Source organism: Microcaecilia unicolor, chromosome 11, assembly GCF_901765095.1.
Source record: "Microcaecilia unicolor chromosome 11, aMicUni1.1, whole genome shotgun sequence".
NCBI classification, from domain to species: Eukaryota; Metazoa; Chordata; class Amphibia; order Gymnophiona; family Siphonopidae; genus Microcaecilia; species Microcaecilia unicolor.
Window position 1 is genome coordinate 185,237,679 of NC_044041.1, and position 14,442 is coordinate 185,252,120.

General features: G+C 46.7%; 1 protein-coding gene across 1 annotated transcript in view; it reads right to left on the minus strand.

The window, feature by feature from the left end:
* Window positions 1-14,442, minus strand: part of RLF (rearranged L-myc fusion) — a 94,330-nt gene that overhangs the window by 38,069 nt on the left and 41,819 nt on the right. Inside the window, 1 exon segment of the mRNA XM_030218064.1 lies at window positions 5,003-5,084. Within this exon segment, the coding sequence (XP_030073924.1) occupies window positions 5,003-5,084 (82 nt within the window).

Consider the following 14,442-nt stretch of genomic DNA (forward strand, 5'->3'; position numbering starts at 1 on the left):
CATGCCTTCCCTGGCAATGTGCCCCCAGCCCTGCAGGCTGGCATCTGTTACCACCAGGCACCAATCGGGAAGCACTGGCGGCATTCCTCGCCGCAGCATGCTGAGAGACACCACTCCATACTGAGCCAGGCCGCAGGGAGCCACGTGAGTCTGCGCTGGTAATTCTGAGATATTGGAGACCATTGTTGAAGCAGGGAACACTGCAGAGGTCTCAGGTGCGCTCTCGCCCATTGCACCACTTCCAAGTTGGCCGTCATCGACCCCAACAGATGGACTATGTCCCAAGCTCGCAGGCGAGGCATTCTCAGGAGCAAACGGACCTGGTTCTGAAGCTTGCACCGCCTTTGCTCGGGTAGAAAGACAAACCCCGAGGCTGTGTCGAACCGGACCCCCAAATATTCTAGAGATTGAGGGGGGGTCAGGTGACTTTTGGGTATATTGACGACCCAGCCCAGAGATTGAAGTACTGAGACCACTCTGGCTGTTACATGATGACTCTCTTCTGCAGAGTCCGCTCTGATGAGCAAGTCGCCGAGGTACGGGAAAACCCTGATACCTTCTCGCCTGAGAAAGGCAGCTACTACCACCATTACCTTGGAAAAGATTCGGAGAGCTGTGGCGAGGCCAAAAGGCAAGGCCTGAAACTGGAAATGTTTTCCCAACATCGCAAATCGGAGAAACCGGTGGTGCGGGGGCCAAATAGGAATGTGCAAGTAAGCTTCTTTCAGGTCCAGAGACGTGAGAAACTCTCCTGGCTGTACTGCCACAATGACGGAGCACAGGGTTTCCATGCAAAAATGCCGCACTCTTAGTGACTTCATTCCTTTTCGCGGCAGCACAAAGTAAATGGAGTAATGACCGTAGCCGATCTCGGCGGGAGGCACAGGGACCACCGCCCAGTGGTGCAACAAACCTTGCAAGGTCTCCTCTACTGCCGCCCGTTTGACGGCAGAGCCGCATCGGGACTCCACAAACACGTCTCTCACCGGAGCATTGAATTCTAATCTGTAGCCATCTCTGATCAGGTTCAAAATCCACTGATCTGAGGTAATCTTGACCCATTCCTCGAGAAAGAGGGAAAGACATCCTCCAACTGCAGGAATCGAGGAGTGGGCAAGTGCCCCGTCATTGAGACGGTCGCCCATGAACTCCAGGCCTTGAGCCGGCTGCTGCGGAACGTTTGTCCAAGCGAAAGGAGTTCATTTGCGGAAAGCGGGCCACGTGAAGTAAACCCAGCAGAACACCCCGGGCGGTACCTTCTAGCTTCACGGAAGCGAGGTCTGGAAGAGGAGGGAACCGCCTGACCCTTGGAAGAAGGCCGCGGCCTATCCTCGGGTAAGCGCTGGGGTACAGTTTCCCCCAGGCCTTTAACAATTTTCTCCAACTCCTCACCAAATAGGATGGCACCTGCTGCCAGCTCCACTGAGCGGGAAGAAACCTCACTCGCCATGATCGGGCCGGCCCTGACGTCTGAAGAGCACGATTTACAGAGCCCCGCTGCGGATCTGCGCTTGCCACAACATGAACAGCGCTTAACAACCTCCGCAGCCATCACCGAAAACGGCGGAAAATTTCAAAATGGCGGATTTGCGCCAAAAACGTCCCGATCACGGGCCCTCCCCGGAGGAGCTACAAGACTCTCTTACCTCACCAGACCGAGTCACAGAGCTCCGCTCACGCTGCACAGACAGAAGGAAGCCTCAGAATCGCAGCACTATCAAGCGCGTCGCGTTTTTTTTTTAACACTGTGAGGAAAGTTAGAGGAAACAGCTACAGAGGCACTCTGGAGGTCCAGAAGAGTGGGAAAGACAGGGAAAGGACGAACCAATGTGTCTGCATCCACATAGAAGAGTGTGGGAAAGGCAGGGAAAGGACGAACCAATGTGCCTGCATCCACATAGAAGAGTGTGGGAAAGGCAAGGAAAAGGACATACCATTGTGCCTGCATCCACATAGAAGAGAGTGGGAAAGGCAGGGAAAGGATATACCAATGTGCCTGCATCCACATACAAGAGTGTGGGAAAGGCAGGGAAAGGACATACCAATGTGCCTGCATCCACATACAAGAGTGTGGGAAAGGCAGGGACAGGGCAAACCTATATGCCTGCATCCACATAGGGGGAAGGGTAAGTCAGGGAAAGGGTGAACCTATGTGCCTTTAAAGTGAAGCTGTAATAGCCACAACACCCCTGCTACAACTGGCAAAAGCCCAGGAGCCACCCCAGGCAGATTTTTGAAGGAGCTGAATAAGCTGCGCCAACCCTGCTGGGGAGATACAGAATACTGAGAGGCAGATGGAGCTAGCTGGCCAAGAGGCACTATGGTTTTCAGTGCTCTCTATCTCCCCCTGCTGGAAGGTGGACACAACCCATTCGTAATGGATTCATCTGCTTGATGACAAGGAAGGAGGAAGATAGAGGTATAGAGATGGAAGAAGATGGATAGTGGACATGGAGAGAGAGTAGAAATATCAAATGGACATGAAACCTTGGTGAGTGAGTTAAGAGAAGACAGAAGGATGTAGAAACCAGAGCCTGGGACCAACATGACTTGAAAAAATAAAATAAGCAGACAACAAAAGGTAGAAAAAAATTTTTATTTTTCTTATTTTTTGACTAGAATGTGTCAGATTTGAAATGTACAACCTACTAGATATGGCTGGGGCCCAAGGCAGAAATTTGGGAGGGAACACAAAAACTTACTAACAGGCTGCACCTTCTTCAACTTCCAGCTGAGCTGGACTGGGGTTCTCTCTGGCTAGGGGGCCAAACGCAGTTGCCCTAGATGTACCTCCCCTAACACTGTCTCTTGCATGTACTATCATATTTTGCACAGTATAGGAGAAAATGCATCTCTTTGCTGTGCTAAAAGCAAGGTCTGGCCTCTTGGGATTTTAATTTAATTTGTTTATGATTTGTGGTCACTTATTCTGTATTTGGCATTTGTGTTCTGTGTGTGTGACCAAAGTATTCTGTTAGCATCAGTTTTCTATGTATTCTATAGTACTTTGGCTTGTTCAGTTTTCTTGATAGATGTATTGATATTTTAGGGCCCCACTGTAATATTTAGGGCATATTTGGGGAAAGCATATGTGGGTTGGAGAACCACAGCTCAGTGGACGATAAAGAGTGCACCCTCGTATATTTCCCCTAGCTTTCAATGTGGCCTGCAGCCACTGAGGCTAGCACTGCTACTCCCATTGAAGTTATTGGGAGTGGGGTAGGTGTGCGGTAGGAGTAGGGGCGTGGGAAGGGCATATCAGGTGACAGGTGTTTCTCTAGTGCCCATCCATCCAACCTGTTGGCCCACCCCAAAATTGCCTTCTGGCTACGCCACTGCTTAATGTAAAGGCGGTATATCAAATAATCAGTAAACAAACATATTGTAAATTCCTTCTAGTTTAAACAACTGATTTTCCACCGCTTGTCTCTTCGCACCCTATCACCACCTCCAAGTACCTTCCCATTCTGCCACTGTCAGCATTTTTGAAACCTAGGACTGAGTTTTGTGCATCCAATCTCTGCCTTACCTTTTATACTAAATCATAACTTCTGATAACCAATGCTATTTAGGAGGGTAATTTGTGAGTACTAGATAGATTAATCGATGGACAAATTATATCTTACTGGATAATTTTCCTTTCTTTATCCCTCATGAGCAACAGGTGGAGGAAGAGAAAACTAAATATTGACAGGGACATCACCAGCATAAGCAGAGGTTCTCCCTGGAACAATCCAGTATGCATCTGCCAAAGCAACAGAAAGTCCCTTTGTAACACACACATGCCCCATCAACACTGCAGCTGCAATAATAATCAAGCAAGCAAAACACCAAAGAGTGGCACTCGCTACCCTTCATATACCAGGATATGGCCATATTACGGGAACACCGTATGGCTGTCAATCACAAAATGACTCCGGGCCAAGGTCTTACAAGGGCAGGATTACAGAATGGTGTCGCTGACTAAAGAAAAGAAAATTATCTAGTAAAACGTAACTTCTCCTTTCTTAGTATCAGCTCCACCATTCTGTCCAAATGGGATGTACTGAAGAAGTCTACTGGGCAGAAGAGAAGACCCTCCGAATGATGGCTCTGCCAAAGTCCGAGAGGACTCTGGCCAACACGCCCAATCTGTAGTGCTTAGTAAGGGAATGGAATGACGACCAAGTTGCCTCCCTGCAAATGTCATCTGGGGACACTGCTCGGGCCTCCTGAACCCTAGTACAGTGAGCCATCAGGCCTTCAGGAACCAGACAATTCTTGCCGATGTAGGCGGACTCAATAGCTGCCTTGATCCGCCTTGCAACGGAGCCCTAGGTTCGACCACGCTGTGTGTCCGTGGTCAGCAGTGTGGGGAGATAGGCCAGGGAAAGGTACACCATCAGCATGACCTACAACCTGCTGAAGGTAGAGAAAAATATTGGATTGTTCCAGGCAGTACATCTACTTATGCTGGTGATGTCACTGGCAGAATTCAGTTTTCTCTACCTCCACATAATGGTAGAAAGGGATAATACTCAGCTGTGCAGAACGGTGGAGTTGATGCTAAGAAATTAGCAGATATATGCCCCTTCCCTCACCGTTTGTCTGAGCAAAGCTGTTTCTAAGGTATCCACTATCTCTCTACTCTTTTTGACTTTTCAGATGGGGTACTCCAATCGACATCTCATAAATTAAAAGTGTTTCACTAGTATCTTTCCCTTCATAAATGGAAGATAAGGAAAGATAAGAAACAAAACATAATGCAGTTAGAAAGGCAAGAGCAGAAACAAAACATAATGCAGTTAGAAAGGCAAGAGCAGAAACACAAAAAGAAAGGTGGTTCAATAGAATTAGTCAACTCTAACAAAGCTTAACAGGAAAAAAGAAAAGAAAAAAGCCAAAATCAATACAGAGAAGGCAGTCAGTAGACAATCACACAAGGTCCCAGGTTTTCAAAATCAGAAAGAAATCAAAGATCAGCAACCTCACAAAATAACTTTCAAAGCAAAAGCACACTTACTTGCAAAGATTGTTGGAAGTGTAACCATGTTTCGTAGGATAATTCATTATCAGGCACTGACAACAGTAGTTCAAAACAACTCCTGAAATACAAATAATTTGACATAATGCTATCATGTATTACCATGAATCATTTCTATAGTGTTAGACACACATTTTTATCCCACCGATCCAAACAATTTTGACAAACTAAGACCCTGGATCATTGAACTATTCAAACATTACACCAAAACTCTTTCAAAACTGCTCAATCACATATCATTTACAAATAAGTGGGGAAAGGATATAGAACATAGATTATGGAATTCTTTCCAACACCCTGTCTGTGCATATCTATGGGGGGAGGGAGTTTACAGTAAACACCCTACAAAATATTTAGTACTGTCTTATCTATCCAACATAAATGGAAACGACTCGTTGTCAGAGAAGTAAAACTGCATAAAACCCTCAAACAATCCATGAACAAAGGCATAGAGTTCCTGATTTTCAAAATTTGTTCTAAAACAAACATTTTTAATAGAAATAAATATGATGACATTGCCGGGGGGTGGGGGGGGGGTGTCTGTCAGATTAGTGAAGATCGGATAATCGAGACTGTACCGTTCAACACTCGATATTCCACTTACAAGGAGAAACTCTCAAACTTTTCATTTTTTCAGTGTTCAAATCAATTGTATACCATTTAAAAATATATAAAGGGTGATTTCTTGACTCCAAGTTACATAACATAGTAGATAATGGCAGAAAAGCATCAAATGGCTTACCCACACTGCCCAGTTGCCTTCCTCTGTTTCTCTACCACTTTGGGCAGATTAACATATTCAATTCCAATATTTAAACAAACACCATCTCCCCCCTATGCATTCTTCCCAATCTCTCTGTCTTTTCTATTCCACACATATAGAAATTATATACTACTGTACTAGACTCTACCAACCCTATTTTTAGGCTATTACACGGCTCGTCATCTACCTCTTTTTGGTTCTTGCAAGACCCATATTTAAATTTATCTTCCAGGTCCCCTTCCATGTTATCATATTATGTGTGTGTGTGATAGTTTTTTCTTTTATATCCTTGGTAAACAGCAGTGTACAGAATTTGACTTGGCCAAAGTGGTATACCTGCATTAGGCTTCCAAAAAGAGAGGACTTTTTTTTATTGCATTTGTATCCCACATTTTCCCACCTATTTGAAGGCTCAATGTGGCTTACATAGTTTTGTAACACAGTTAATTCATGCTTAAATCAGCAACATGTTTGCCTTCAAATTTCCTACAAGGTCGTGGAAACTTGCACAGAGCAGCTATGGTTATAATCCTAACATAAATGCTTAGGGTTAGCTGGATGTTTAATACAGTAATTGCCATATTTATATGTATATACTTGTGAACGTATGTATGTCATATGTCTCTCTTATCGTGTGTGTGTGTCTGTGAACACATGTGGTGCTGATTTAAATAGCGAAATTCAGTCGTACCTGTTAACTTCTTTTCCTTTAAGTCCAACTGCATCATCCTGACAAGTGGATTGCTCTCCCCACCTACTAACAGATGGAAGTAGAGAAACTCACTTTTCCCCAGTGACATCACTGCTGGAGATTGGTACTCTGTGGAACACTACAGTACACTTCTGCCAAAACAGCAAAGGTCCCATAAACCACACCCATGCCCCATCAACCACTGCAGCTATAAACAAATCAGAACCAGGAACACTTAATTTAAATAAATAAATAAGCAAACACTAGAGAGAAAGACAGAGATCCCCATGAAGCAGCTAGGCTAAAGGAAAGAAAATGAACTGGTATGACAATTTCACCTTCCTTGATGTCCAAGCTGCATCATCTTGACCAATGGGATGTACCCAAGCAGAGTCTAGTAGCACTTTAGAAATGATAAGTAGTAGTAGGGGAGGACAAGGCACTCTGAATGATGGATCTGTCAACAGAACAGGCTCTACTGCTTCACAAAGGAATGGAGTGGCAACCAAGTCACCACCCTGTAGATATCTTCTGGGCAGAACACTAAAGTCTCCACCCAAGAAGTCACCTGTGCCAAGACAAATGGGCTCTCAACCCTGGAGACACTCATTTAGCTGCCTTTATACAGCACACAATGGAGGCCTTGGTGGCCAAAAGGATCATTGGAGAGATGAAAGGAATTTGTCTTCTGCAAAAACCTGAGCAGGATTCCACAGACATCCAGTTTGTGGAGCCTCCTGGCTGAATCCAAAACATGATCCACAAATGAAGGCAAGCAGACCTCTTGGTTCACATGGAAGGGGGAGATCACCTTCCGGGAAAAAGAGTCAACAGTGCAGATGAACATAGAGTCCTCAGAGGAGAGACAGAGGTCCCAACATGACAGGGCTTGAAGCTCGAACACTCTCCTGGGTTGACAAAATCACCACCAAAAAAGTCCATCTTCAAAGTGAGGTCCTTGATAAGAACCAACTTGAAGGGCTCAAAAGGAGCTCCAAGGAGGAAATTCAGTGCTAGATCCAAATTCCAAGCGAGAATGGACATTCAGACAGGTGGTTATAAGTGGTTAATCCCCTTTGAAAACCAAGCAATATCTCCATGAGCAGCCAAGTAGAACCCCAAAATCTTACCCCTGGAGACAGGACAGGGGTGCCAGATAAACCTTAAGAATTCAGTACCAGCCCCTGACTGAACCCCTGCTGCAGAAAACCGAGCACTTCCGGTACCTGGGCCTTCCATGGAGAAAGGCACATTCCTCCAAAACATTACACACCTGGATATAAGCCAGGGAAGTGGATGGCTTATATGCCTTGACCAAGGTGGAAAGCCCCTTCCTTGCTAAGCACTGCTTCTTAAAATGCAAAACCGTAAGCCAGGAGGAAACCAGATCCTCCATTTCTACCGGAAGGACGTATGAGTGGGCCACGACCCCTCAGAAGGGGAAGCAGATCCGTCACTAAACAGGCAAACCAAAGACCATGGCAGAAATATGTAAAGGGGCTCCTCCTCCCTGGGCCACTGAACTAACTAAGGTACCCATGCACATCTAGGCCATTTCCTTCCTGCAAATGACGACAAACTCCACCTTGGCATTTTTGCCTGAGGCCATGAGATCCAAGACCGTCATTCGATCCAGGTTGCCTGCTCCAGTTCCCACTCCCCCAGGGTCCAAGAGGTCATCTATCTCCCTACAACTAGCCACACTGAACAGAGGGACACCCAACAAAACATGGCCATCTGTGTCATTTGGCCCCAGGGAAGGGCGCCCCCAGCTGGGCACTCCAGGCCCCCTTGTGAAAGTGATCAGCTGGACTATGATGTGCTGAAACCATTCAGCGCCCCCCCCCCCCCCCCCCCCCCCCGAAACTCACTGGGAACCAGGCTCAGGTATGGTGAAGGACCAACTACTCCCACCCTCCCAAGTCCTAATGGAGACTCGGAATTCCTGTGGCAGGGAAACTGCAACAGGAACCTAGATTGCCAATATCCCCACCAAAGGCACTGGGACGATACTGCAGCGGGGGGGGGGGGGGGGGGGGGGGGGGGGGGAAGCTGAGTCATGCCCTCCACAGGACAGTTTCTAAAGTCAGAAATGGTCTGTAACAATTGGGGCAGACAGAATCAGGCTGCTGTGTTCAGCTGCCAGCTCCCATAGGGTGCACAGCAGCAACCTGCTAATATGCCCAACCATGTGACTGATGCACACGAGCCTGCTGGACCATTCAGGCCAACTGCGGCCCAGGTCTCTGGCGATCTTGCCTCCCCCGACTGGCTGTCGGGGGGGGGGGGGGGGGGGTTCCATTAGCTCTTTTCTCAAGGACTGTTGCCCGCAGCATACTTGGTCTTGCTCTATGCTTCACTAGGAATCTGGGCCTACAGCCTTTCCACGAGCAGCCTACTTGACCTGTTAATAGTTGCTGCACCAGGCCACATGTCTGCACCATATACTAGAGTCAGAGAAATACTGAAAAGCTGAAAACAGCACTAGCTCCCCATAATGGGAGTTAAGTAGAGAATTGCACGGGACAGAAATCTAACCCGTCCCCACCTGACTCCCCTCCCCCCGCCAAAGAAAGCCAGATTCTATGAATACTAGTAAAAGTAACAAATGCATTTTCTTCCATACTTTGCTAAATAAAAAAATGTTTAAAAATGCACACTTTCAAAAAAAGCAAACATCAGTGAGCAACATGTCCCCCTTTCCTTTCCTCTCCATTCCCTTCTATCCCATGTGCTCTATTCCCCCTTTTTCCTTCCTCCCTCTCCATGTATGTCCTCCTTACCCCCCCCCCCCCCCCCCCATGCACAACTCCATCAGCAAATGATAAAAGATGGATACAGCGGGATCCCCGGGATCCTCCCGGATCTTCTTAGAAAACCTTTAAAAGGTCACCTTTTTCTTGCACAAAGACAGAGATATGGACATTGAACATATATTTTCCTAAAAAATAAAAAAGTATTGATGTTTTTAACACTGTGGTTTATTCTCCCCTCCCCTCCCTGAGCATACCTTTCTACATTCTGGTGGTCTAGTGGGGCAGGAAATATCCCACCTCTTCCCTACCTGCTGCCGCCGATCCTCTCTCTGCAGCTGTTTCTTTTAAAATAGATGTGCAGACTTCAATCGGTGGCCTCACAAGATTTCCACGGAAGTCTTGCAAGGCCACCGCTTGACGTCTCGGCAACCATTTAAATAAAACAGCTGTAGAGAGAGAATCGGCAGCAGCAGGCAGGAAAGAGTGGGTATCTTTCTTGCCCCAGTAGACCACCAGGATGTATGCTCGGGGAGGGCACACAAGGCTGGAGGGGAGATATCACTCGACTCACCTACACTTCCACGGGATCCCCTCAGGGTCTGGGTCCATCCCCGCAGGATTCCCGCTAGCCCCAATCCCATGCACCTCTCAGTCAACTTTGAGGTTTTTATTTCCTCTTACTTCACCTGCTGGCAGGGGGAAATAACCCACTTATTTGGACTGGTCTGGCATGGACAATAAGGAAAAGATGATTATTCATTTCTTCATTTGCCTATATAATATGATTTATGGTGCTGACTATTCATTTAAAATAAGACAAACAGCAGTAGATCTATATCAGAGAGAAATCTGTTACTGTACAAGTTCTGAAACATTTCTACAAGAACCACTATATACAACTCTTTCTATGCAGTTGAGAGTTCACAACAGAAGGGATTACATTACAGATGCAGTCATGAGGCTCGGCGGGGTGACCCTATGTATCTCTTGATGATTGATGTGGTTCAGTTTAAATAGAGACAGAGATTGAATGGGTGCAAGGGGAGCTAATACATCAGTCTCAGGACACCCAGCATTTATAATGATGGGTTTAAATGTCAGATTTGTACATGCAACTACCATTTTCATTCTGGAAATATGAAGTACGATAATACAACCTAGTTTCATCCAAGTCTGTCAGCCAAATTAAGTTTTTCAGGGCAAGGCCAAAGGCTTTGTTCCTACTATGAGGACACACCACATTATTGCCTTCCAATGAGAAATATTTCAGTTATTAGACGCTAATCAAGTCCATGTTGAATCTAAAGGCTATATTAGGCTGAAATGTATTTGTATGAGAGAGGGACTCGGACACTGGAAGCCTTGCAAAATGCATCCATGTAGGGAAAACTGGATTCTGATATTTCTGATCAAGGTCGGTGTCTTTTACAAACTAGGGTTGGGCTTGCCCTCCATTTAGAGCTGTATCAAATAGCATATTTTACTATTCGTAATACAAATAATGGGCATTGCGCTTTAACGTAACAAATAATAAAAGAAGAAATGTGAAATCAGAGATCAGTAGGATTTAGCACAGTAGAGCCCTGGATTATTTGTATTCAAATTTAAATCACTATTTGGCTGACTACAACAATATATTCAGGGCACTATTCGGGGCCAAATTGAATATGAATATTCGGTAGAACCCTGCCTCCTTTATTATTCTGGCTCTGAATGGACTGAATGATAAAGAATAATTAGTAGAAAAAGAAATAACACCCACTTCAGAATTCACAGCACACTGCTGACACAAATATAAAGGATGCAGGGGATGATGAACAATGCGTGTAACCAGAAAGTGAATTAAAACGACACACTACAAAAGCTGGAAAAATAAATAGGACGTGTGACAAAATCAACTGCACACAGCATCAAATCAACACAGTTTTTAGAGTCACTATCAGCACAATTATGGTAATATAAAGAAACAGAATAAAATTCAAAGTGGCTAAAATAGCTGAAGGTAGAAAAATGTACGTAGAAAATAGAAAATGTTATGAAAGACAGTGGAAATTAATTCAGAATTCTGGAAACATGGTTAAACAGAGTTCAACTTCCTTCAACAAAGCACATCAATATCACCATCTTTTATCTGAGTTTAAACAAGATCTAGCACTCAAACTCTAAAGTCACTACAAAAATACATTTTCAGTGGAACGCAAATACTGTAAGAATGGGGCAGGCAAGTGATAGTTTTGATTGAACTGAAACTTAGGGTACACAGATAAGCAGTTGTCCTCCTGAACCAAATCGCTGAGGGTGTACCCAAAGAGAAAGGTGCCCCAAAGTGGAAACCTGACCTCGCAGGCCTTGGAGGTGGCAACCACCGCCTATGGCCGCAGGCAGAACTGACAGCTTGTGGTGAATGCCAAAGACATCCCCTAGGCCAAAGCCCGAAGAATGTCATACACAGCGCCCACCAGACAGGCAAAACGTGCCTCAAACCAGGCAGCCCAGGGACTGCCCCGGGAAACAGACTGCTGCTGCCACTGCAAACAGGCCCATGCCGCAGCCCTCGACCCAAGGCAGCCCGCAGCATGAAAGACAGAGGGCTACCAATAGAAGCCTACAGCTCCTAATGCAAACACCTCCAAGATGGGCTACAAGGTCTGATTCAGCTTCCCATCTAGCAGATTCCGCGAGGCAATGCCGCCAGCAACCAGGAAGGGAAAATTCAAGGTGGCTGCAGACACCTAGTCCAATGTAGGGAACGGAGCTTCTCCTTCTCCCTGCACTAGAGAAAAGAAGTGGGCCATGGTTCTCCCAACCTGCAGGCCTCAGTCAAGTGCACCGTACATTGTGGTAAACAGGCCCCGAATGACTATTACATGGGGAACACCTTGGACAAGCCCCTGAGGCCCTACGTAAGGCTAGCCGCCTGACTCTCCTCCAGAGAACCCCAGGGTTTTGCTATGGGAAGCGCTGCGCCACGAAAACAGGGAGCCAAACTCCCCCCGCTGAAACAGACCGAGCACCCAAGGGTCATCCCCCTCCCCCAGAGGGAGCTCATCCTCCACCAAGGGCTCTGACAGAGGAGACCCCCATAGAGCAGCCCAACTGCAGCAAAACAAAACAAAGACGTGGGTGTTATCCGCTGCAAACTCCTGGGAGCCGTCCGTCCCCTGTCCCCCACGAGATGCTAGGGCCGCTGGAGAAAGGACTACTTGCACCAACCCAAAGTCTGGCAGAGCAAGAGAACAAGCCCAGAAGGGTAGGCTCTGACTCCGCCCCCCCCCCCCCCCCCCCGAAGAGATCCCCACTGCTACTGCTGTCTGCACAAGCCCTCGCACCAGCAGACAAAAAAATGGCTGCAATTCCCGCCTCCCTCTGAGGCGAAGCGCTGAGACGCTGCACTGGGGACCAGAGCTGCAAGAAATGCATTGCTGCGACTGAGGGTGCTCTCTGTGTGTGAGCCCCGACTCAACCTCTCCACTCGGGAACCAGACTGCACACCGTGTAGCAGCCTGAGGAGGAACCCTGTCCACTGCAAGACGGGCAGCTCCTCGCACTCCCAGCGGGGGCTCCCATGAACGAAGACTGACGCAGCGCAGGAAAGCATGTGGCGCACCGCAATACACACTTGCTTGTCTTTCGTGCATTTTTTTTTTAAGCCGGAGTTGCTGAGCAGGCTCCCATAAGAACGTAGAACACTCCAGGGGGGAAAGCACGACAGGGACCCAAGCACCACCAGGTATATTTGCCCACTATGCTCAATCAGGAACCAGTTGACCAACTGGACCAGGAGTAAGGCCTCAGAACCAGAGACAACCATCTTGGAGACAGAAGATACTGAGAAGCTGAGCTGCTAGCAGGGAGCTATGTAGTGGTGCTCAGTTCTGTATTCTCTATCTCCACCTGCTGGTCGATGGACATAACTACCCATTTGTCCTGGAATAGTAGAAATGAGCGTAATGGAAAGGCCTGATGAACAAGCAAAACAAACTAAGGTGCCAAAGGCATCTGCCCTAGAACCAGCTCACAAAGAAGTTGACAGAGGAGGCGCCCCTGAAGTATTAAAAGCCCCCTGAGAGTTGCACTCAACACGATGGAACAATGCCGCAGGGATTCAAATGGCCACGGATGTCAGTGACAGAGAAAAGCCTGAGGGAGAAGAATGCAGTGCGCACCAAAACTTCCTCCACATGGGAACCAGCAATCTCCAATGCCAAATCCACTAGCTGTGTTGCTGCTAGACACATTTAACACTGGCCCAACGCTGCTCTGTGCTTCCCACAACACGAGCAGCATTTCATAGCCTCTGCCACCATGCTGCCCCGAGAAAAACCCAAACTGCAATGCCAACAATAAAAATTTAAAGGCATACTCACAGAATGCACAAGGCTGCCTTGATTGCCAGTTTCTCTGCCTCAGTGCCTGCAGTGTCCAAACAACCCTTGCCTGGTACTGCCGCACAGCCTGGGTTTCAACTGTCCACTCCAGTGATCAGAGCCACTGAGCTGTGGGTTCTTCCCCCTCTCTTTTTTTTGGTGGGAGGGAGGGTGGGGAAGAAGGAGAGAAAGAGAATGCAGCAGGAGGGAGGAGGGGGGACCTGGCACCACCAGGTGTATCCCTAGAGAAAACACCCCAGAAGCCTAATCACCCCCTAGCAATGGCCCAGGATGAGACCAGGAGCTTGTGACAAACCGTCCACCGCATGCCAAAGATAGAGAACATACAACAAAGCTGAAGAAACTGTTGATTCTACTTATCTCATACTCAAGAACATCTCTTGCAGTTATTCTAAAGGAGGAAAAAAAAGACATCAAATGTCCCAAGTGAGGTATTTCACAAGTATAACTTAGTTGGGCTCCATTTTTCTCATCAGTCTTATAAAAATTCTCCTTAATATTTAATCATTCTTTTAACCGCATGGATGTAAAGCAGATCACAATAAGAATAATTTCACATTTGAAGCAATTTACAATAATCATTATTTAAGTACAAAAAACAAAACATAAATAATAAAAAATAAAATATCCTAATTCCCTATCAATTGAAACATTCGGGCTACTATGGTTGTCTTGTAAACAGATGTTTTAAGCGCTTTGTGAAAAAGTATATATATTTTCTGAATCTGAGCTGGGATATCGTTCCATACTTTAGCATGAGAGGTCACAGCAGACTGGTGCCGCAAGAGGCAGGAGAGATGGGGCTGCGTTGTTATCCCCAG